The sequence below is a fragment of the Hemiscyllium ocellatum genome, chromosome 48 (genome assembly GCF_020745735.1).
Source record: "Hemiscyllium ocellatum isolate sHemOce1 chromosome 48, sHemOce1.pat.X.cur, whole genome shotgun sequence".
Lineage (NCBI taxonomy): Eukaryota > Metazoa > Chordata > Chondrichthyes > Orectolobiformes > Hemiscylliidae > Hemiscyllium > Hemiscyllium ocellatum.
In genome coordinates, this window is record NC_083448.1 from 12,411,238 (window position 1) to 12,436,434 (window position 25,197).

The 25,197-nt window shown below is 41.4% G+C and overlaps 1 protein-coding gene across 1 annotated transcript in view; it reads right to left on the reverse strand.

Moving 5' to 3' along the window:
- Nucleotides 1–31: 31 nt before the first annotated feature.
- The window catches only part of snrnp200 (small nuclear ribonucleoprotein 200 (U5)), a 46,543-nt gene continuing 21,377 nt past the window's right edge, over nucleotides 32–25,197 (reverse strand). The window contains exons 17-45 of the mRNA XM_060856644.1: nucleotides 22,818–22,967; nucleotides 22,246–22,356; nucleotides 21,217–21,348; nucleotides 20,846–21,034; nucleotides 20,487–20,684; nucleotides 20,069–20,221; nucleotides 19,326–19,406; nucleotides 17,561–17,644; nucleotides 17,234–17,340; nucleotides 16,279–16,397; nucleotides 15,742–15,896; nucleotides 15,309–15,498; nucleotides 14,837–15,010; nucleotides 13,355–13,515; nucleotides 12,052–12,279; nucleotides 11,645–11,836; nucleotides 10,790–10,968; nucleotides 10,386–10,537; nucleotides 8,818–8,926; nucleotides 5,040–5,148; nucleotides 4,714–4,903; nucleotides 3,586–3,750; nucleotides 3,254–3,375; nucleotides 3,016–3,159; nucleotides 2,714–2,890; nucleotides 2,079–2,239; nucleotides 1,506–1,587; nucleotides 1,323–1,415; nucleotides 32–590 (exon numbers count right to left, since the gene is read on the reverse strand). Of these exons, the coding sequence (XP_060712627.1) occupies nucleotides 441–590; nucleotides 1,323–1,415; nucleotides 1,506–1,587; nucleotides 2,079–2,239; nucleotides 2,714–2,890; nucleotides 3,016–3,159; nucleotides 3,254–3,375; nucleotides 3,586–3,750; nucleotides 4,714–4,903; nucleotides 5,040–5,148; nucleotides 8,818–8,926; nucleotides 10,386–10,537; nucleotides 10,790–10,968; nucleotides 11,645–11,836; nucleotides 12,052–12,279; nucleotides 13,355–13,515; nucleotides 14,837–15,010; nucleotides 15,309–15,498; nucleotides 15,742–15,896; nucleotides 16,279–16,397; nucleotides 17,234–17,340; nucleotides 17,561–17,644; nucleotides 19,326–19,406; nucleotides 20,069–20,221; nucleotides 20,487–20,684; nucleotides 20,846–21,034; nucleotides 21,217–21,348; nucleotides 22,246–22,356; nucleotides 22,818–22,967 (4,257 nt within the window). The 3' untranslated portion in view covers nucleotides 32–440. The remainder of the gene's footprint in view (nucleotides 591–1,322; nucleotides 1,416–1,505; nucleotides 1,588–2,078; nucleotides 2,240–2,713; nucleotides 2,891–3,015; nucleotides 3,160–3,253; nucleotides 3,376–3,585; nucleotides 3,751–4,713; nucleotides 4,904–5,039; nucleotides 5,149–8,817; nucleotides 8,927–10,385; nucleotides 10,538–10,789; nucleotides 10,969–11,644; nucleotides 11,837–12,051; nucleotides 12,280–13,354; nucleotides 13,516–14,836; nucleotides 15,011–15,308; nucleotides 15,499–15,741; nucleotides 15,897–16,278; nucleotides 16,398–17,233; nucleotides 17,341–17,560; nucleotides 17,645–19,325; nucleotides 19,407–20,068; nucleotides 20,222–20,486; nucleotides 20,685–20,845; nucleotides 21,035–21,216; nucleotides 21,349–22,245; nucleotides 22,357–22,817; nucleotides 22,968–25,197) is intronic.

Here is a 25,197-nt window from a genome sequence, read left to right on the forward strand (position 1 = left end):
ATGAAACATTTGTAGTTGAAACAGAAACCAGTTAATTTAAAATTAAACATTTATTAGGGCCAACCTTTCATCACAATGAATAGGGTACAAAGCTATCACAACTCACTTAGAGACCAGACAAAACTTAATAAAACTGTACATTAGCAAGGAGTTTGTAGGGGGTTAAAAGAAAAAGCAGGTAGCAAAAACTTGGTCCAAATGCAATTCTTAAAACGTATAACAAATTACTGCAGCCCTACATTCAAAATTTGTGTTCTGAACTGTAGACCCTGAACTAAAGTATTAAGCAACGTTGCTGTTGAAGGAAGATGGTATGTAGTCACTGCAAAAAAAAACCTTCATTTTTAGGTAAATCCTTGCAGAAACAGTATGTAACCATGTCTCAGTGATGGATGATCTTCAGAGCAGTTCTTACAACGTCATGAATTGCAAGTGGATGTTTAGTCAGAGTCACTTTCACCTTCACTGTCAGCTTCCTTGACATCAATATTGAATTTGTACTCCTGGTCACAGCCCATATATGCATCACTCATGAAGTACAGCGTGTAATGTTGGGTACTTGGAGCTGGTGCAAGAAAATCAAGTTTCACCTAAAATACACAAGTACAACGTAAGAGAAGACCTTCAGGTGACCAGAGTCGACCTTCTCACCTATTTCTGTTTCATGTAATTTACTGGTGTCTCCATGCATACAGAATGGCTCATGGTTAACATGGCAAATCAGCATTTTGCAAAGCTTTAGCTATGTTGCTCCAATACAAATGGGTTAATAGAGCAGCTCTGTGCTTGGGCACTCCATATGGTCTCTCAGGGAACCTGGCTTTCAAACAAATTACCTTGAAATTACATGAACAAGAGGAACCTATCACTGCTCTTAAGCCTGCTCTTTCAGTGCAACTACTGAGACCTGCCTTTATCCCAGATCCCTCATTAGTGTAATTAGCTGAAAATTTTCTAACATGCACAATCCCACAGTCCAAAGATGTGCAGGTCAGGTGAATTGGCCATGCTAAATTACCTGTAGTGTTAGCTAAGGGGTAAATGTAGGGGTATGGGTGGGTTGCGCTTCAGCGAGTCAGTGTGGACTTGTTGGGCCGAAGGGCCTGTTTCCACACTGTAAGTAATCTAATTGAGCTTTGAACTTATTGCACCTTGGATAGGAATGTTTTCTCATATAGGCTCTTAATCCAAGGGACAATTGACAATGCCTTCCAAATCCAATCAAAGTAAAATACACTTTCGTGTCAGCTATGTTGCCGCTAAAGTCACCCCATATGTGATTAAAGAGTGGATAACCTTCCTCCCCAAGTGTTGACACTCACCTTTGCCTTCTGCTGTAAGGTCAGTCTTTTGATGGATATCAGGCTGTTCGTCTTGGGGTCTCCAACCACCACCCACCAACCTTCCTCCCGTTTCTGAAGGAGACATAACAGAAATGTGTGAGAAAATATCAGGATCCAAGATGGATGCTGAGAAACAAATTCCATACTGCAGCTTGGACTCACCTGAGGGAATAAGGGTGCAATGACTGGTCCAGTCACCTCCTCCTCACGCTCCAACTGTACCATCACTACGACTGAGGAGCCACTGAACAAAATAACACATTATTTAAGATAAATAACTGAAAGTTTAATAACTTTTCCATTCTATGTGATTTATTTAATTAGTTGGGGATACTTAACTGTCCAATATCCTGTGACCCTATAAAATGAAGGTGCCTTGAAATAAAGTGTAGCTTGCTTGTGACTTTACCTCCATCAAACTACGCGAGACCCAGCTTCCAGTATCCTCTCTGAATAACTATCCATATGAGAGATTTAGTTTAAATCTTTGGTTCTGCAACTTGTTTCACCCTCATCTCTTGAGCCATTAGGAACTTGCAGTTTCTAAACAACTGAAAAAGTTCAGTGCTTGACATTTATCCTTGTCATCATCAAGTCCAGTGAAAAATATGGGACAAATATCAACTTTTATTTTAACCTCTACAGCTGGGCTGGATTTAAATTGATATCCCACTTGATGGGACACAGTCTTTGTTGATTACTCATTCAAGGTCATTTTCCATTAATGACACTTACCTTTTGATATTTTCCCTGTCAATCACCTCATAGGAAAGCTCAATATTGGGATACCGGTTACAGAACCGGGCAACGTCCATCATCTGTGCATCAGAGAGTTGCAGCAGTGCATTGCGTTCATCATCCTCCATTTCCATGATGTCAAAGATACTGTCAGTACCCTGGAAGAAAATTACATTATGTTACCAAATTCAGACCTGCAACTCAAGTCAGCTCTCAATTAGTTTTTTCTAATGCAGCAACAAGTAAGTTGCTGACAGATTTCATAATCAGAGAAACAAAGACTTGGGGAAAAAAAAATTATGCTATAGGCTTAACGGTTTGTTCAGCATTACTGAATCATTCATTTCATCATCTGACCTTCAATCTCCATGCAATGAAGTCAATCCAACTCCACTAACGTTTGGATTGCCAAGAGACCAATAAGAAAAAGGAAGCTGTCCGTATTGAACATTTACTCTGTTGTCACAGTCATCCTCGTCCTACATTTGTTGCATAAATCAAAATGTAAGCCTAACTATGTCTTCAAACTGTCCGCACACTGCTCGATGCCTGCCTTTTATTTTATCCAGCCAATTTGTGTGTGTTGCCGAGTTCCACACATATCTGGTTGTCATAACATTCAGTATCCTCACCCTGTCAGTACAGCGTTTGACATGTTCAGAAGTGAAATGTGGAAGCTGCTTCAAATATGAGTCCTTAGACCACATCGCCTGGGTCACCATCTGGGCAAGTTCCATTGCGGCCAGAGCTGGGCTGAGCCAGCCATTACTGGACAGCACATCCACACAAGCTTGGATTAAACGAATTGCCTGTTAGGAAATGAAATATTGCAGGTCACCAACCTTTATTAAGGCTCCTGGGTTGAGCACAACAATTGAATCTTATGTGCATGTTATAACATTTGAATACTTCAACTTTTAGTTTCGCTTCACACCTTACTGAGGATCTCTTCTGTGTCGGACTGCAGTTCGGCGCTCAGTTGCATACGGGAAAGGTGTGCCTGAAGGAGCAAGTTTGTCTTCACGTGAGGGTCATTGAATTTTGGGTTGTTAAGCTTGTGAGGGACCTTCTGATACAACTGTAAAAGCAAGAAACAGAAACAGACTTAAAGTAACACAAATGGGACCAATAATTCACACGACGTTATGTGCTCACTTCTCATTCGTACTGACCTGTCGCAGCAGGTTATCTTCATGGTGCCTAATGGGAATATTTTCATACTCTGCGGCATTGGAGATGATCTCAATCAGACCTCGGATCTTCGTTTTGGCATTCAGTGACATACTAAACAGCTCTGAAATCAAAAACACCAAACTCTAATTCTATCAAAGTCAGTGACATACTCATATTCTGAACAAACCTGTACACTGCAATGAGTTATGATACAGTAGCTCCCCAATCGAGTACAAGAGTTTGCACAACAGACTCAGCTGACACATCATGGAAGACAATTGATTGCGAGATCGTATACTACACCCCATCTCCATGACATTGCAGCACTCACCAATTGTGGTGTAATTGATATAGTAGTAAGCTGCAATCATTCCAAGATTCAATGGTGCCACATCCATCTCATCCTCAATGCTGATGCACTTGGATTGTTCTAAGTCATTCAGAGTATTTTCTACCAACTGTGAAAGATGATCTGAAAGATGTCTGTGAGACACACCTGCAACAGAAAACTGGATACTATTATTAGATGAACTAGACTGTCCCAGCAAAGGTCTTCACCTCCTAGCCTAGCCTAAACTGGCAAAGTGGAGCATATTCAGATGAACACTGCCATTAAATATTCTTTAAATATCATCTAAGCAAATTACCTAAAATACAGGCACCTTAGCAAACATATTGCCAGCTCAATTAAGGGAATATCATTGCCCTTTGAGATGGTGGGGTTGCAAGTTTGAATCAAAGGCACATAAACTTTTATTTCATGGTTATGGACATAAGCTTTGCCATACTCACCCCACGGCAGTCAGGAGCCCCCCTTCACAAAACAGAACCTGACTAACCCTCAAAACAAATATCGACTGATCACAATTCTGTGTGGTCAGAGTGGTTTGCACGAGTATTCTTGTATGTTGGATGGATAAGGCAAAAAATATTTTATAGGAGGAGACTGACTGGAGTAGATAATATATTTGCATTGATGCAGAGTATGTCACAATCTCAGGATGCCCCAAAGCACTTGACAGCTAATTTGGTCTTTTCAAAGAGTTATCAATGTTGGAATATGAGGGATGCAGCATCTCGGTTACCAGCAATTTCCCCAAACAGCAATGCAATGCAATGTCAAGTAAGATGTTTTAGTCATGTGAGCTAAGGAGTAATTAACAACACTGGGGAAGTTCCCATGGGACCTTTCATGTGCACTCCTTTTCTGTGCACCTCAAGCGAATGGAATCTTAATCTCTCACCTGAAAGATGGCAGCTCTTGCTCAATTTTGCCCTCAAATCCCAAGCTAAATTGTAAAATATGGCATGAACCCACAATCTTGTAATAAAGAAGTCGAAGTGCTACCCAGTGAACCAATTATTGTGACAAAGTCATACACCATAAAAATAGACACCTCAGATTGTGGCATCAGAATGACTTAAACTTCTTGTTCTAATTAATGATGCAAATACACACCCTGCAAATTATAGTAATTTGGATTCTGGGTCATCCTACGGTAAAGGAAGGTCCAGGTCAGGTAATCCACTGCATCCTGCTTGTTCTCTATGGTTTTTGTCACGATTTCAGCATTGAAATGATCATGTAGGCAATGGTCAAGGTGGGACTCCACTGGCAGTGGCTCATAAAGAAACTTCTTGAAGAAATCCTGAAACAAAGGATCAGCCTGAACTTTAGTAACAATACACACGTGGTGCAGATCCTGGCAATGTGCAGACAGACACTGACAAAGCATAAGAGCTAAATTGAATACAGGCATGTGTGAATCAGTCAATCATCCTCACCTTCTTTGACCCTTGGCACATAATGACACATCGCCCTTCATCATCTTGTAAGGGACGATTAGCTCGCCCAACCATTTGCAGAACATCATAGATAGGGTAATCCACATACCTGAAACCAAACAAATATGTGCTAGTCAGTTTCCAAATTCAGTTTTTTGGCAATTGAGGTTTTCAAAATAGCAATGAATTTACTGTTGAGAGAACGTGAAGTGATTTGGATTGTGCACTATATGCTTTGCTCAAGGAAGAAACCTAGAGTCAGTGATGTACCATCCAAACTTGCCGGAATTCTCTGAAGGCTCAAAGATACTGTGCCTGCTGTAAAACCGATAAAAAGGTTCAGATGTGAAGTGAACTGTGAAATTTAGGGATAATTGACAAGTTGTCCAGATAGGATTGAGAATTGCAGGGCAGCAGAAGTCACAGTGTTCAACGCATAGTTCTTAAGAGACCCCTCTATTTCTCAAATGTCTTGACAAACAACCAGGAATAGGTTGTGTTATACAACTGGATGAAATACAGTGAACAGGTGATGGGCTAAATGTTCTTCATGTATCTTAGGCACAATGTGCATCAAATATTGCATAATAGTTATTTTTGAGAATTGTCCAATTACAAATCGAGGTCACAACCCGATCTTATGAAATTGACAAACACTGATTTATTTCTCACGATATTGTGGGAAGGACAAATTGACTGGACTGACACAAAATGGAGCTTCAAGTACAGACAGTTCTTTTAGGATTACAGTAGTGAAACGTTCTTTACAAGACAATGCAGTTTCAATTACAGATAATTCAAAACAACTGCTTGTCCAGCAGTATCCATCAGTTAACAATTCTAACAGGAGGTTTCGCTAATCTGCAGAATGGCTAGCATCCTGGCTTCAATAGGTCCCTCGGGTAGCGTTCATTCTTGTCAGGTATTAGCCCCCTAATCTGCATAGGTTTTGTGGGAATTGAGTACCTGGGGAGACAGGGAATATCTTCGTATCTTCAGGAACAGTGATACTATTGTGAGGTAGAAAAAAGTTTGCAGGTACAGCATTACGGCTGTACTGAGGGAGGATATTCCCAGAAATATATCCAGGGAAGTCATTTGGCTGGAACTGAGAAATAAGACCATCAGACATAGGAGTGGAAGTAAGGCCATTCGGCCCACCGAGTCCACTCCGCCACTCAATCATGGCTGATGGGCATTTCAACTCCATTTACCCGCATTCTCCCCGTAGCCCTTAATTCCTCGAGACATCGAGAATCTATCAATCTCTGCCTTGAAGACATTTAGCGTCCCGGCCTCCACTGCACTCTGCGGCAATGTATTCCACAGGCCCACCAGTCTTTGGCTGAAGAAATGTCTCCGCATTTCTGTTCTGAATCGACCCCCTCTAATTCTAAGGCTGTGTCCATGGATCCTAGTCTCCTCGCCTAACGGAAAAAATTTCCTAGCGTCCACGCTTATTGGGATAATCACCTTATTGGGATTGTATTATAGACCCCCTAATAGTCAGAGGGATATTGAGAAACAAATTTGTAAGGAGGTCTCAGTTATCGATAAGAATAACAGGGTGGTTAAGGTAGGGGGATTTTAGCGTTCCAAACATAGACTGGTGTTAAGGGAGAGGAATTCGTTAAGGGTGTACAAGAAAACTTTCTGATTCAGTTTGTAGATGTATCTACTCTCGGGAAAGAATAGGGCCCCTCAAAGATCAGCAAGGCAGCCTTTGTGTGAAGCCGCAGGAGATGGGGTAAGATACAAAATGAGCCTTTTGCATCAGCGTTTCCTGTGGAAAAGGACATGGAAGATACAGAATTTCGGGAAGTCAATGGTGACATCTATTTGATGAGGAAATCATGTCTCACAAATGATCGGGTGTTTTGAAGAAGTAACAAAGACAATTCATGAGGGTGGAGCTGTACACGTGATTTTTATGGACAGCAGTAAGGCGTTCGACAAGGATCCCCATGGGAGACCGGTTAGCAAGGTTAGATCTCGTGGAATACAGGGAGAACTAGTCATTTGGATACAGAACTGATTCAAAGGTAGAAGACAGAGGGTGGTGGTGGAGGGTTGTTTTCCAGACTGGAAGCCTGTGACCATGGAGTGCCACAAGGATCGGTCCACTGCTTTTCATCATTTATATAAATGATTTTGATGTGAGCATAAGAGGTACAGCTAGTAAGTTTGCAGATGACACCCAAATTGGAGGTGTAGTGGACAGCGAAGAAGGTTACCTCAGATTACAGAGAGATCTTGGTCAGATGGGCCAATAGGCTGAGAAATGGCAGATGACATTTAAGTTAGGTAAATGTGAGGTGCTGCATTTTGGGAGAGCAAATCTTGGCAGGACTTATGCACTCCATGGTAAGGTCATAGGTGTGTTGCTGAACAAAGCGACCATGGAGTGCAGGTTCATAGCTCCTTGAAGGTGGAGTCGCAGGTACATAGAATAGTGAAAGTGTTTGGTATCCTTTCCTTTATTGGTCAGAATATTGAGGAGTTGGGAGGTCATGTTGCGGCTGTACAGGACGTTGGTTAGGCCACTGTTGGAATACTGCATGCAATTCTGATCTCCTTCCTCTTAGAAAAATGTTGTGAAACTTGAAAGGGTTCAGAAAATATTTGCAAGGATTTTGTTAGAGTTGGAGGATCTGAGCTACAGGGAGAGGCTGATTGGCTTGGGCTGTTTTCCCTGGAGTCTTGGAGGCTGAGGGATGATCTTAGAGAGTTTTATAAAATCATGAGAGGCATGGATAAGATAAAAAGACAAAGTCTTTTCCCTGGGATGGGGGAGTCCAGAACTAGAGGGCATAGGTTTAGGGTGAGAGGGGAAAGATATAAAAGGGACCTAAGGGGCAATTTTTTCACGCAGAGGGTGCTATGTGTATGGAATGAGCTGCCAGAGGATGTGGTGGAGGCTGGTACAATTGCAACATTTAAGAGGCATTTGAATGGGTATATGAATATGATGGGTTTGGAGGGATATGAAACGGGTGGGACTAGATTGTGTTGGGATATTTGGTCTGCATGGACAAGTTGGACCGAAGAGTCTGTTTCCGTGCTGTACATCTCTATGACCTAGGTAGCATATTCCTTCAGTCAGGAAACTGCTTAGGTAATGTCTTGTTTCACTGTTTGTGCCCCCAGGCTGAGTGTCGTCAAGTTGAGGTGCCGTTGGCATTATGGGTAGGTTCTGTTTGGCTAAGAACATACATGTTTTTTTTTGAGCAAGTGGTGGACAGACAGAGTGGTTTGTTTTTCTCCCACAAGTAAATATAAAGTTATCCATACAAGATCCAATTAAAATTATGCATGAATTTTAAGGGAGACCATTACAAACATTATCTGCATGAGGGATTCAATTGCACTGAGCGCAGAAAGAGTCAATTTTTTAAGCAGTCAGTTAGGAGCACTTAGTATTACAATACAAATGCCCCAAAGTGACAAAGCCAACATTTTACAATTCAGTCAATTCAATCGGTCATCCAGTTAAAAAAAAATTAGAATTACAATTAAACAGTAAAATTAATGAGGTCAAATCCAGTGAAAACAAATATTCCAAGTCCTGGCTGAATCCTCTGGATGTTTCATAAAGTTTGCATGCCATAAGATTCAGAAATATTTACATGACAAGGAAAGTAAAGGTTCTGAGTTAAATGAGTGCTCTTCTGTTCGTATGTTTACTTCAGGTGATGCATTCCATCAGCGGATCATTGAGTTATAACGAGACAAGCAAAGGATGCATACAGAATTGCAAGTTATGCTCTAAAATACTCACGCATGAATTTTGCCGTTATAATACTGGGTATCCATGATGGTTACAAGGTGAGAGGAGATATTCATTCCCCAACAGAGACTCCTTGAGGCAACGACCACTTGCACTGCACCTGTAGGAGAGGAGGAGAATGATTCAAAGTATATTAATTAACATTTATCATTTTTATGCAGTTGGCCATGATTTAAAGCATCTGGACAGTGCTAACATTTGTTCCAATTAGAGACAGAGAGATGTATAGCACGGAAACAGACCCTTAGGTCCAACTCGTCCATGCTGAAGCGATATCCTAAATTAATTTAGTCCCCTTTTCCAGCACTTGACCCATATCCCTCTGAACCCTTCTTATTCATATAGCCATCCTTTTATATGTTCTAATTGTACCAGCCTCCACCACTTCCTCTGGCAGATCATTCCATACATGCACCACCCTTTGCATGAAGAAGTCGTCCTTTTCAAGACTTTTCCCTCTCACCCTAAACCGATGCCCTCTAATTCTGGACTCCCCCAACACAAAGAAAAGACCTGTCTATTTACCCTATCCACGCCCCTCATGATTTTATAAACCTAAGGTCACCCCTCAGTCTCTGACGCTCCAGGGAAAACAGCCCCTCCCTGTAGCTTGAACCCTCCAACCCTAACAAATATCCTTGTCAATAATTTCTGAACCCTTTCAAGTTTCACAACATCCTTCCTCTAGGAAAGAGACCAGAATTGCACACAATATTCCAAAAATGGACTAAGCAATGTCTTGTACAGCTGCAACATGACCTCCCAACTCCTCTCCTCAATGCTCTGACCAATAAAGAAAAGCATACTAAACGCCTTCTTCACTATCCTATTTACCTGGGACTCCACTTTCAGGTTACTATGAACCTGCACTCCAAGGTCTCTTTGTTCAGCATCACTCCCTCGGACCTTACCATTCAGTATACAAGTCCTACCCTGATTTGCCTTTCCAAAATACAGGACCTCACATTTATCTACATTAAACTCCATCTGCCACTCAGCCCAATTGGTCCATTTGATCAAGATCCCAAACTCTGAAGTAACCTTCTTTGCTGTCCACTCCACCTCCAATTTAGGTGTCATCTGCAAACTTACTAACTATATCTCTCATGTTTACATCCAAATCATTGATATAAATGACGAAAAGCAGTGGACCCTGCACCGATTCTTGTGGCACACTGCTGGTCATAGGCCTCCAGTCTGAAAAGCCATCCTCCACCACCACCAAGTCTTCTACCTTAGAGCCAGTTTTGTATACAAATGGCTTGCTTATGAAAATTCAACTGAGTTTGCAATTCCTATGTACAATCCTCACACAGAAGTACAGAAAAAGATTGGGAGAACTTCACCCACAGAAAGAATAACTGTTTGAAATCATCAAAAGACGCTTGCTGAGGGAAATCAGTGCACTGTGGCACAGATGTATACTCACTCACTTGAGCCAAACAGAAATTGCACATCTCAAGGCTAGAAAATCTGTACCAAGTCTTCTCAATCTGATGTTAACATCAGTCACTATCACAACTGTCCTGACAGTTAATAACAATCATTAGCATTCTTACCAGAGCGGAAGAGTTGTTCCACAATTCTGCGCTCAGCCAGATTGAGCCCCTCATGCAGATAACCAACTCCATTTGCAAGGGTCTCCTTTAAAGTGTTGTCGTTTAGTTTTTCAAGGTATGGAACCAAGTCTTTTTCTGTGCAGTGAAGAAACCTGTAAAGGTGGGAGGCAGAATTAAACATTAGTTCTCACTCACAACACTGACACCTAATTCACATGTCAGGAATCCAGACATGTTCCAATAATTCCACGACTTCACTAAACAAGACATTGTGAATTATGGAGTTTTGGTCATTGCAATTTCAAAATTGAGGAACAACAAACTTTTTACAACAAATGGAATTTGATTCAAAATATAACTTGGGAGTCCATTTAAAAAAATCTTCTGGGTTGAATTTAACTTACCTTTGTGGCTGGACATCAGCAGCACAGAACGTAAGGATATCAATGGCAGTCAACCTTGTTTGCTTGCGAGAGGGCACAAAGACAATGACTGGTTTCTTGGGAGAGTGCTTCATGATGGCATGGTAGACAGGTTTGGACATGGACAGAAGGCGAGTCTGCGTGTGGCTAATATTGAAGCCCTGCATACAAAACATTATTTAGAAACTCATTTTCCATCCCTCCTGTTCTCTTTTCAACATGTTAACACTCCTGGAGTACCAATCAATAATGACTAATTTGCTGGTCCTCATGCCTCATTTGTGAATCAACACACAGCAAATGATAGCAGGTTGTTTCATTTTGACACTTCAACATTGAAGTAGAGATCACCGGATAGCACTCAAAATGCTATCCAATGCCAAAACATTGATTGCATACAAGAGGTGGCTAGATATATCATTTGGGGTGAATGGGATGAAAGACTATGGGGAGAAAGCAGGATTAGGCTATTGAGTTGGACCATCAGCCATGATGATGATGAATGGCAGAGCAGATTCCTATTTTATACATTTCTGAATGCTGGATGTCTGACTGATTGCTCCTTACCGAGACACCAAGCAGCACGGCTGGACATGAAATCTGGAATTACTGCATCAACTAGTCCAGCCATGTCATGATTTCACTTCAAGTACTCTTCCACATTTTTAAGTGGGAATTTTGTTCCTTTCCTGTTTTTAAATCCATTTAGTTAAGTTCAATATCTGGATCTTTTGGACTTTATTGTGTGTGGTCTTTGAAGTTGTGATTCAAGTTTCAAACAAATTCCAAGCCTAGTTGACAAAAATAACTCTGCTCCCTGAACCTGCACTATCATACCTGAATGTGTAGTTCCAGAGGTACTGGCCGCACGTTGGGGTGAAAGTTGAAAGTTGCAGTGGTGCTACAGCCAAGCCAATGAGCCACATCCTTCGCATTGGACAGCGATGAACTTAAAGCCACAATCCGAATTGGCCGCTCAATCTGGGAGGAGATGTATCGCATTCGGGAGCAGATAACTTCCAAAACAGGCTGAAAATTGGGAGAAGCCATCAAGTGATAAAAATCAAAAAGTCAGGCACTGGTGGGAGTAAAACAAATTTCAAGCAGCATATTTTAGCCCATCCAATTCTCAGTCTGGATGCCTCATGTGACTTGAGCCTGTCACCCAGTAACTAATATCTTGAAATAAACAGCAGTTCCATACATTATTAACTATTTTATCAAGACAACACTCATTGCCTTACCCCATTCTCTCCACCAATCAAGTGAACCTCATCCACGACAAACAGGTTTACATTTTGGACATTTTTCCTCTGCTTCCATCGTCGGGACAGGATGTCCCATTTCTCCGGTGTGCTGATGATGATGTTTCCCTTGCCCAACAGTTTGAGGTCGGTGCTCGTCTCGCCTGTCAGTAACACAACTTTCTTGCTGAGCTTCTGCTGAAACTTCTCATACCAATCTGCATAAACCTGTGGGAGCAACCAACTGGTCAGGACTGCAATAAGGGGAGCAAATTCAGGATTGATAATGTGTCAATTTGGCACAAACCAAAATCATGGAGGAGCACAGCATAGAGTTATTAACAGCAGCAATCCATTAAATGGAACGTCACAGCTCAATAAAAGAGTTTCATGGCATCTTGCACAAGGAATGCCTGTGGCACAGATGTCTGTATTAACACATCTTTCTGAACTTGGGACAGTTTTCAAAGTGGGAGCAGAGAATTCAGCAGAACATTTCTCATGTGGTACTTATTCAGTTGACTCTGCACAGGCAATTGTGCTAATGTCCACCATCATACATCACAATCATCAGTCATCTGCAATTGACCAAACGTGAAACAAAATCACTGCACACTGCCCATCGTCTCCACACTCCAATTAAAATGGGAATTGCACAAATATTGGTCCAATTGAATAGAGAAATAAATTTTCAACCATTTTATCTTCTCTTATTTCAACACACCACCTGCAAAGTCCCTCCTAAGCCACTTTCCATCCTGACTTGGAAAGATATCATTGTTTGTTCAGTGTCTCTTGATTCCAACTCCTGGAAATCCCTCCCTTAGTGGGTCTATCTACATCAAATGAACTGCTGCAGTTTGAGAAGGAAGCTCACTGCCAACTGCTTAAGGAAAAGTCAGGATGGACAGCAAATGCTAGCCTGGTGCTTACAAGGTCAGGAGGACATTTGACAATTGCCACACAGCAACAGATGACATAGTAAACAAGGGCAGGAAAGCTAGTTAATTTACTCTTTCTGGACCAAGGCAATTGAAATGATTTGTAGCAGACTAATCCCTGCTCTGGCTCAGACCAAGTAACTTAGTAAGCAGTTTGGACATTGCTGGCCTGCTTTGCTCAGTTACTCAATGGATAAATTACAGCAAGAAATGCTGTGAATATTTATCACAAAAGAAATCCCAAATGCAATCTTTTCAAGACGATTTATGAACTGCAGAAAGCATTTTTTACTCTTTGAGTCTTAAGACAGTCAGTCTTCATTTCTAATAACATTCTAACAATGTGAAACACATGGTATCACCTGCTCAGCCAAGGCCTCCATTGGAGTTATGTACACACAGCGTCCTTCAGAGTTCTGCAGAAGCATTCGAAGGATTGCAAACTCAGCACAAATTGTCTTCCCGCTACCCGTGGGAGCTCCCACAAACACGTTGTCATCACTGTTATAAACTGCATTGAAGACTGAAAATAGAAGACAATAAACATTTTATAGTTGTGGCTGAGTCACCCAACACTTGAAAAGAGACTGAAACAAGATTATGAAAACAATGAATAGGGTCATCTCAGCCAGTTAAATCCAGATTTGCAACCATCAAGTTGAGGACACTGATGCATTACGCGGTAGAGGCAGATTTACACTCATTATTTCCTCCAGTGACAGCTGAAAGAAAATGAGTCTTTCCAAGAAACAACTGAGACTTCACCGTTCAACAATGTGTAAGTCTCCAAATGGCAAAATGCCGATTCATGCTGAAAATACTGCGCTGCAAAAACTGTTGTACAATGCTGTGCAGTGCACAGATACATGTCACAAATGTCCCTTTAGTTTCAAGGCAGACAGGACTGACTGGCTTAACAAAAAAAAAGTTTTGCATGCATAAAAACGGCTATTCAGCCTTAGAGTCTACTCTGCCATTCAATATAATCATGACTTGACTTTAAATCAATGCCCTCCTCCTGCTTTCTCTCAAGACCCCAAGAAGCCTTTAACATCTAAATAATTATCAACCACTTTCTTGAATGTGCCCAGTGACTTCAGCTCCACAGCCTTCAGTGATACAAAATTCTACAGGAAGACCACCCTGAGTGAAGAAAAGCTTCATCACCATTTGGAATAATTCACCGTATATGCTGAGACCCCCCCAACAATCATAAGAAACATTCTACCTACATCTACTCAGTCCAGCCCTGTCAGAACTTTCAATCAGAATCCCTCTCATCCTTCAAAGCCCGAGTAAAGACTGGCTCAGTTGAACCAACCTCTCCTTCGTATAGAAGCTTTGACAAGGACAAGGAGTGCCAAAGCGCTTAAAGCAAATGAAGTATGTCTGAATTTTCATTACTGTGTCTTGGCACTTTCGGTGAAACAGGACATCCAACACAAGAGAACTTCCTCACTGTGTCCTGTACAGTGATTTGACCACGTTTATCTGTGTCCCTGTTTATATAAAATGGAATCAAACCAAAAACATCTTTAGTTTTGTCTTCTCAGACCTGCATACCTGAATCATCTTTTCTTTCCACTCCTTGGCTCCCTTTGAAGTTTCAATATTTACTGTCTACATCCCAAACTATTTATCATCTTACATCTATGTTAAATTTCGCAGGATATGTGTCAGCCCAATCAATAATTCTTATGTCCTTTCTCACACTTATTTTTCAAGCAAAGTTAGGACATAGGTTTTCATCTTTTTCATTTGCTTGACTGCCAACTACACTAGTTCCTCTTTTAGAACCATAACTGGAGCCATGCTAGTGAGCATGATCGAGGATGGGTTCTTACCTTGTGTCTGGATTGGGTTGAAGAAAGGGAATTTATCCTGGTAGAGATGTTCAAACGCACTGTTCCTCAATGCTGACACTGGCAGTGGCTGCAAGTCCAGTAGTTCTGTGGGGGGAGGATACTTTTCTGGAAGTATCAGGTGCCGGAATGAAACTGGAAGTTGAGTCTCACAGGCTGCAAAACAGGACACTCCATGAACAGGAACTCAAACACCAATGTAATTGAAGAACCACAAACAGAATATTCACAGTATAAAACTTAGTGAAACACCATTCCTGGAACTCAAGCTAAAATAAACACGATAACTCAAAAGTCACTCCAGTGGTGACTAATTCTCAAATGAGATCAAGATTAAATTCAGACTGAACAAAGTCTGTGAAGAAAAAAAATTATATCTTGCTACTTGTACTAATACAGTGAAGCATTCGTTTTTCCTTTTTCGTCACCCAGTTTGAAAGACTTGGTTACTCACAGAGCCAACGGTCTGACACCACTCTGATGAAATATTGTGGAGGGAGAGGTTCAAATACTGGTACAAAGAACATCACTAAATGTTCATCTTGAGCATATTTTGCCTTCAACAGAAAATATTCATGGTGCAAGATAACTTCACTGTCTACATCCTCAACCAGGATCCAGAATGCCTCAGAGGATCCATGTATCTGTCACAACAAACAAAAAAGTAGGCATTCAAACTTCAGCACAGAAAGAAAAAATTCATCACTCTAAGACTGATCTGCGAAAATGAATCATTTCAACAGCAAACTCCAATTTATCCTGAAACGAGCACTTGGCTGCACATATTACAGGGACACTTTCAGTTCAAAACATACTAGATTCCCAGAATTTCAAACTCTATTTTCTTCAGATGGTTAACTGTAAAAATAATCCAGATTCTATTCTACCTTCTCATCCCACTGGAAATCAGGTGTGATTGTCAGTTCCACTTTCAGTGTTGAGCGTGTGATGGGCTGGATGTGGACAGACAGTTCAAGTTTTGGGAATTGGTGAATGTACTTGTGTATTGTCTTGCCCATCTTTGGCATTCGGATCAACTCTCCTGGTAGGAAAAAAGTGCAAGAATTTGTTGGCTTAAGTCAAACATAACTTACTTATAATTATGTAGTGCAATTGACATCCCAGATAATAAAAATCTTCAAACTGCCACACATTATTGTCAAGAATCACAGGGAATAGGCAATAATGTGGAATTAAGACCACATCAGATCAGCCATGATATTACTGACCAATCTAACAGGCTCAAGGTGTTGAATGACTTAATCCAGTATCTTTTTCCAACATTGTGCTTTCAGCTATTTTTCCCTCATCTTCAACAATGAGTAACACACCAATACACCAGCCAGTAAAACTGTCATTTTCGTTGTACAATCAGCATCGTTATGAGAAACTTTCATCAATATGATGCAATCCACTGCTCTTACCTATTTCATTATGATTCAAGTCATAGAGTCGCTCAAATGGAAAATTCTTCTTCTCTATCTTCTTTATCACTTCTTCTGGCAGCTTCCTGAACTGTCGCAGAGGTGACATTGATTGCCACCTGTCAAAATACAAAGCCATGAACTGTTGAATTTCACTTGTACACACTTGTCTATGCTACTTCACAACAGCGTACTAAATATCAGCTTATGCTGCAATGGATAAAGGCAGCACAAATCAAATACAGTACTGGGAGATCCACGTGGACTTCTATTGTTCAGACATCAGCTTAATGTTAAAGTTCTGAGTTCACGTTTCCCCAGGAGGATCTGCTAACCTGCGTATCAGCTTCATAAGGAAAACAGTTTGCGACATGGGTCTGAAAACTAACATTCATCATTATATGGCTACCTTACTAAAAAGCCAGAAATGGTTAATGGGATAACATGGCACATGCTCTGGAGGGTGACTCTCTTTATATTGATACAAAATATTGAACTAGCATTTATCAACATTTGTTCGTGTATGACGACAGGATCTAACTTTATTTTCACGTTAAAAAGATGGTATTTGCATTAAAATGCATTAAAAGAGAGCAGTCCTGCAGTGTCAAGCCTGGATGATGCACTGGTCTGAATGATATCCTCTGTGCCACATGGAAGCAAGAGAAAAAGCAAAAGTTCAGTTGGAACTTGGAATATTCTGACTCAAAGAGGAGATACCAGGCTAACACAACAGGGGAAGCTTTTCTTCATATCTCACTCATGTTGTATATGCTGGTGACTTGAAGACCAAATTACGTAAGATTTGAAGTTTTCAGCATAAACATGCCTTGTTTGACCAATACTGCAGTGCCACGAGGACAAAGGAAGACTTATCTACAGTATTTTGGTTCTGCAATTTAGATGATATTTTTTCTGTTCTGAGGATTGGACATGATTAGTGAAAGTTTCTTACATTCGTTTATCAATCATTTTGCAGAGATTGACAGTCTTGTCTGTCAACTGAGCCCAGCCTCGATTAAGGACGATCTCAAATATACAACGCATCAGACGGCCTGCAGACTTAAAACACATGAATAGAAAATGATTCACCCTCACAATACAAATGGGCTCAGTAAATAGCCCTCAGTTAACGACTTTGGGAAATATACAAAACATAAACTCCCACCCTCCACAAAAGATATAATATACAGAACAAAATTAGACATTTATTTTTCTTTTTTATGCCACTATCAAAGAAAACTGAACTTGAATTGCATCCATGTTGCTGAATGAGGCTTACCTGAGTCACATAGACCATATCAGCCATGAGTGCAAACCCCTCCAGCTTCAGCTGGGAGATGTAGGCTTGAAGCAACACATTGATCTGAAACAGCACAATCACAGGGTTATCAAGCGCAAATCATGCCAAAACTGTTGAAAGTGAAGTCATACCACCCAGCAATCACAAGTATCCCAATGTGAAGTCACAGCATTCCCCACAGACAGCCAGAGAAGGAGCACATTACTGCAGATGCTGGAACCTGTTCTGAAAACAAAAAAGGCTGGTGAATACAGCAAAGGAGGCAGCATCCACACACAGAAAGCAAGCTAATGTTCCAGCAAGCTGAAACTCTGACGAAGAGTCATCAATACTCGAAACAGGAGCTTGGTTTCTCTCCAGGGATCCTGCCTGACCACTGTGATCTCCAGCATTTCTTGTTTTCACACAGCCGGAGGAAGTCTGAGCTGCACGTTCAGGTCCTCGTTCAGGACTTGAAGGCCAAGGATGCCTTCATAACATGACTAAAACATATTGAATATCAACTCATAAACTTGCAAATGTAGGAAAATGACACTTGACGCAAATGGGAAAAGTCCTAACCAGTAATGTCATGGAAATAATTTGGAGTCTCTTTCATCATCATCCCATAGCTCCAGACCAGAAACTGCAGCTGCAATTGCCTATCAGCACATCTACTTCATGGGTCAGATGGCTGTTTACTGGCAGCAGTCTGGTTCATACCAGCAGCAGCTGATCTTTGTTGCAGCATGGGGTGAATTTGGGACCTGCCTTTTTGCAGGTCCTGCCCATGGTTCCGTTGGACCTGCATATGGGCATGGAACTCTGGAAGAAAGAGCATCTAATGCACGGTCCAAAGAGCCCAATATGGTCACTGCAAGATAAACAAACTGGCAGATTCTGTGAGCAAAACAAGGAGGGTAAGTTAAGCATGTATCAAGCGCTGGTTCAACCTCAACTCAAGTACTGTATCCAGTTCTGGATGTTACACTTCTGGGAAAGTTCCGAAGGCATCAGTAAAGATGCAGAAAAAAAATGTCACAAATTCATCAAGTTATGGTGATGGATTGGAAATGTTGGGACTCTTCTCCTTGGACAAGAGAAGATTGAGAGAGGAGTGACAAGAGCTATTCAAAGTCATGAAAGGTCTGAAAATAGTAGGCAGGGAGAAGCTGTTTCCTTGGAATCCACGAGACCAAGCGCACACAAACTGAAGCAATGGTGACAAACAAAGATTTCAAATCACAAGTGGTGAGGATTTGGAATGCACTGCCTGAGCATGAGCTGAGACAGGTTCAACCAAGACATTCAAGAAGGAATTAGATTATCCAAAAAGGGAAGAGTCAATGGCTAGAGGAGGAGTGGGCTTGGTGAATTGGTCCTCCGGAGACCCGGCATAGAAGTGACATGCTGAATAGCCTCTTTTTGTGATGTACCAATTCTGAGATTTATCTGCACCCCTCTTATGTTTTCCAGGGAAATTCAAAGAACTATGTATTGTTGATTCATATTTTGCCCAAAACTAAAGACACTCACATTCAGGACATCCTTCTTTTGTGAAACACCAAACCAAAGGAAGGTGGGAGGGACGGTCAGAGACAGATAACGCTTGTTCTGAGGCTTTTAGCATGCATAATGTATGTGCATAAATGTATATTTCAATTGCCATTCCCCAACTTCAACATTCCAGATAGTCAATTGCCATGAAGAGCAGATTAGTTCTCCTAAGGTCAGCCACAAAGGTTACCAGATTGTACCCCATTACCTTCGCACTCGGCTCCTCAATACTCTCTTTGACAGGAATGGGAACTCGTTCCAACAATTTCTGCAACTCAAGTTTCTCCTCCTGAGGAGTGATTAAGAAGTGAAACATCAGTCAGTCAGATTAAGATGCACAAAATTAACTGCTAGACAACTGCTGTTGCAGTGGCTCCAAATAAATCTGCTAAGCTGGCTCAAGCCAAGCCATATGGGCTCCCTCAGGGCAATTTTAAGATGAGAAAAGTTAGCTGACATCTCCAGTTTCATCAGTTCTGAAAGTCAATACATATAAGGTATGTTTTCAGTGCATTTTGGTGTCTGGAGCTCATAGTAACATGGTGACATAAACCACTTTACATGATCAGAGATGTATCTGCAGTGGGGCAATGGATCTTTATTGAGAGCCTGCAAAATTGGATGTCGTGCCCATGTCTGCCAAGGTACACAGTTTTAACATCAGCCCGTTCAGTCACAAAGATCCAAGATAGAAATTAGTATGAGCGGACATCATCCTTGCGTTAATCATCTGCAGCCACCAACACAGCGTAAACTTTTAGCAGTAAATTTACATGCTGTTCCTATTTCTCAGTTACATGAACCATGACAGTATTTATGAGGAGTTGAATTGTATTGAAATACTGGGATTTTGGGAGTCCATCCAAGTGGTGTTCCATGCTTATTTCACAGTGACAATACATTATTCTGAACACAGTAGTCCAAATGTGTTTGGAGAACATTAATATTCACCTCTCTCACGCTGATGTTCTTGAACTCAGAAGACAGTGAAAATACTCGGAAGAGCTCAATTTCACTCAGGGTGGGTTTCAAAAGCTGATTGTAGGTGGCCATACTTTCATGTGTGATGTAATAGTGACTTGCAATCCGGCCGAGGTCAGTCACCTACACACAGAATGGTTTTCACATTATAGCAATGAAAGGACAAAGTGCCTGATCAAGAATGAATGTCATTACTGAACAGTTTAATGTTTCTACGTTCATCAGCTTCTCTTTACAATAAACTGTAATTTAAATGCAGAAACCAATAATATATTTTAAGGCTGTGTTAATGAAATATCATAAGCTGTCAACATCAGTTTTGTACTGTGCACGATTTCAAAATTTCAGATCGAGCATTCCAGTTGCACATTAGAGCGGTAAATCTTACCTGGAAGTTGCCACCCTTTTTGTCATATTTCACAAGGTTATTTTTGTCAAGGATAATGGCAGCAGTGTGGATAAGGTCCAGTCTGCGCTGCTCCAGTAGGGGGTCACTCTTCAGCTCATCATGCGAGATCCCATAGAGTGTTGGGGTTCGCAACATGCGAATATAGAGATATGTATACCCCAACCAGTTAATTGCATCCTGTAAGATCCAAGTTCACTGAGTTTAGATTTTGCTGACAAATGACTTAACAATCATCTCTGCCTTAGTCAACCCCCAGTGAGTGGAAAGTACTTGTCATTTCAGTGCCCTGCGTCAGGGTAAGTGGAGGTAGGATCAAACACAAAATACTTGTTTCTTACCTTTGCAGTCTGGACATTTCCAAGGACAATCTCAGCATTGAGCATGTCAGGGAGTCTTGTGATCATCTGACTTTCAATGGGGAGCTGCTGGTTGAGAAGGGATAGGTAATACTGCAGCTCACCATGTGATGTGATAAGGATTCCCTCACCTTTTGTATCGTACTGCGGTCGTCCTGCACGGCCTAACATCTGCAGGGAAAAAAAATTAATTCAGGCATGAGCAGATCAGAACCTAGCTATCAGTGGAAATAAAAGTTTTGAGAAGCACAAGTTGTGGCATGTTCGTGCTTTGTCTCTGGATGCTGTATATGGTAGGTGTGAAGCTATTTTCTAAAACATGACATTGTTGGAAATGATTCAAGTCATATCACCTGAAGTACATCCAGTGCACCCAACTCTGTCCAGCGTCCCTTCTCTGGGCTGTATACCTGTGTCCCTTTGATGATAACTGTGTGTGCAGGCAGATTGACACCCCAGGCCAGAGTTGCTGTCGAGACCAGCACCTGAATGCAAAGTACAATAAGTGCAACTCAGATTATACATTCAATTCAACAGTAAGGGGTAAAATTTCACAATGAAGCGGTCACACTATTTCCATTCCAATTCTGGAAAACAGGAAACACGAGACTGCAATTTGCAAGTATAAAGACAAGTGGTGCACAGAGGAACTCTGCTATTTATTTATTTTTCCATGCCACATTTCATCTGCAGTCTGATTAATGTGATTTGCTTTTTTATTCTTTTATTCCCAAGGTTAAGTTCGCATCAAAGAAGAACCCATGCAGCAAGCTAAATTAGCAACACTGTTCAACAGCTGTGCTGATACATTAGCTCACAATGGAGCATCAGTTCACAGACAACTAGATTGCATTTACATGAGTTGCTGTCGACCTTGTGGATAAGGAAAACATATGCAGCTGGGAAAGAGGTTTGTACAGTAGTGACTGAAGTGGCTCCCCCCAAAAGGCATTGTGCTGTTCAGTTGTCTTTTTGCTCTTAAAGGAACCTCTTGTGTACATGCAAGTGCCACATTTATGTTAACCACAAGAGTGGCTTAATTTCAAAAGCACATTATGATCTGTCTTTATGAACAGTATGGTACATGCAAATTCTTTCCTTCTGTTTTCATGCTGTACATGCACTGCTTGCCTGGGTAGCCCACTGCACGCAACAGAGACTAGTCAAATGGCAAAGGTCAGACAGCAGGATGTTTGTGACTAATCGACACTGAGCGTGCCACAGTCAGGGGGCTCAGCATTTTTCGGAAGAGAAAGATATTGAAACAGGCCAAGTGCTAAAGATTTTACATCTTAGACCATTCACACAAAATCTGTACGATACACAGTGTGGCCAATAAGAAAGGAAACATAGGTATTCAACACCACAAAATAATTTATTACCTGAATGTGTCTGTCAGCAAATAAATCTTCCACCAGCGTTCGATCCACTCTGGTCATACCAGCATGGTGAATAGCAAAACTGTAGGGAAGCAGGTCCTTCAGCTCCAGATTCTACAAAAGAGGCAGACATAGATTTGGTATGGAAAAAAGCAGATTGTGAAAGAAACCTGAAACAAAAATAGCAAATATGCAGGAGCTGTGTTAGCCTCAAAAAGCGTCAGATTCCAAGTTTTATTTAAGCTTTGCTTTTGTTTCCAACACCAGTGAGAGTGATGCTGAGACACTAAAAGCCTAGTATAAATGATACAAGCACTGTTCATCTTGTTTTTCCAAAGATTCCATTGATCCATTTTCTCTTGCCTTGGTCTGTTTCCTTATATTAAAAGCACAACACTTTCTTATTTTCAAGTTCTTCTCAGTGAACAGGAGAACTCCAATGGAAAATAAACTTCTGTGTTAGTAGAATACTGGATTACATGTATGTGTTGCAGTGCTTACAAGTGAATGGAAAACACAATCTCTACTGCATTATACCAATTCCAGGAAGACTGGTCAAGATCACAATTCCATACCTTACACTGCTCCGCCTCTGTCCGTAACACTTCTGTGGAGGCTGATCCCTCTCGCAGGAACAAACCCAACGTGTCTTTCTCCAGACACATATCTCGGATTGCACGCGCTGTTTTTCCTGTCTCTTTACGGGAGTGAACAAACACCAGCACCTGAAACAAATCATCAAGTCAAACTCTGAGAGAAGCAAGAAACAGAGCAAAATACAAACAGGGTGAACTTGAGAAAGGGACACAGCACAGAACAGAGGAACGGAAGATTTGGATTTAACATCACCTGGAGGTGGTTTTCAGGTGGCCAGGGAGCTGGTAAGTTTAATAATGAAATACATGCTATTTTCTCACAAAGAAAGAAAACTTTGGCAGTCTCACCAAATGTGGTCACAGTTGCAAGCCCATCTCCACCACACAGAGATTAGTGGAGACAAAAGGATGGTGAAAACAGTTTGATTCTTGTCTGGTGGGCTGAAAGATCACTTCAGCAGGGAACAGTTCCATGTTCTATGATTGTCCCAATCCATCCCATTAAAATACCTCCACAGACGCAAAACAGATTGCTGTTATAAAATGCGTTACGTCAATGCAAATTCGCTGTACCGCAATTAATGAACTGAAGATGCTTTTTCTACAACACCGACTTTTAAAAAGTGTGTTGGGTGGAATGCAATTACAGCACAAACACTTTAACATTGTGGGGTTAGAACTGAGGAACCGCACAGGTAAAAAAAACATAATTGGAGTTATGGACAGGCCTCCAAATAGTAACCAGGAGCTGGGTTGCAAGATATACCAGAAAATAGAAAAGATGTGCAGTGATCATAAAGGATTTCAATATGCAGGTGGACTGGGGAAATCCGGTTGGTAGAGGACTACAAGAAAAGGAATTTGCGGAATGTTACAAGGTGACGTTTTGGAGCAGCTTCTGGTGGTGCCCATGTGGAACAGGCATTTCGAGATTTAATGTTGTGCAATGAAGCAGACTTGATAATGGAGCTTAAGGTGAAGGAATCCTTGGAAAGGAAGTTATCATAATATGATTGAATGTACTGTGCAGTTTGAGAAGGAGAAGATAGAAACAGAGGGAACAGTATTACAACTGAATAAAGGCAACTGCAGAGTGATGAGGGAGGAGCTGGGTAGAATTGACTGGGAGAGGAACCCAGTAGAAAATACAGTGGAACAGCAATGGCACCAGTTTCTGGAAGTAATTCAGCACTCACAACAGAGATTCACCCCGAGGAAAGAAGAAGTATGGTACAGAGAGGATGAGGTAACCATGGCTGACTGGGAAGTCAGGGATAGCGTAAAAGCAAAAGAGAAAGCATATAATGGACTGAAGGGCAGTTGGAAACCACAGGATTAGGAAGCTTAGAGAACCACGAAGAAAGACGTAAAGAGGGAGAATACTAAATATGAGGGTAAGCTGGCCAGTAATAGAAGACTGTGAAGAGTTGCTTTAAAGGGCAAAAGAGAGGCAAAAGTAGACATTGGGTCTCTGAAAAATTATGCTGTAGAGATAGCAGTGGGGAGCAATGAAATGGCTGAGAAACTGAATAATTACTTGGCCTCAGTCATCACAATGGAAGACACGAGTAATATCCCAAAATGTCAAGAGAGTGAGGGGCCAGAGCTGAGTATGGTGGCCATCAAGGAGAAGGTACAAGAAAAACTCAATTGCCTGAAGGTGAATAAATGACTCCAACAGATGGACTACACCCCAGAGATCGAAGCGAGATAGCTTAAGAGATAGTAGAGGCATTAATGATGGCCTTTCAGGAATCAGAGAGAGTGCCAGAGGACTGGAAAATTGCTAATGCAACACCTCTGTTTACAAAAGGGAGAAAGGCAAAAGATGGAGAATTACAGACCAATTAGTCTAATCTTGGAAGTGTACAGTGAAATAGGGCACAGTCAGCATATTTTCATCAACGAGAGGTCATGCCTGACAAATCTGCTAGAATTCTTTGAGGAAGTCACCAGCAGGTTAGATCAAGGAGAGCCAATGGACTTCAAGAAAGCCACAAGGTGCCACAAAGGAGACTGCTGACTAAGACAAAGGCTCATGGTATCAGAGGTAGGGGGATAGCATGGATAGATGCTTGGCTGTCTGGCAGAAAGCAGAGAGTGGGGATAAAAGAGTCCTTCTCAGGATGGCAGCTGGTGACAAGTGGTGTTCCGCAAGGCTGAGTGTTGTGATCACAACTTTTCACTTTACACATTAATGATCTTGATGAAGGAACTGAGGGCATTCTAGCTAAATTTGCAGACAATACACCAAAGATAGGTTGAGGAACAGATAGCAGTGAGGTGATGAGGAGGCTGCAGAAGGATTTGAACAGGTTAGAAGATCGGGCAAAGAAGTGGCATATGGAGTACAGCATGG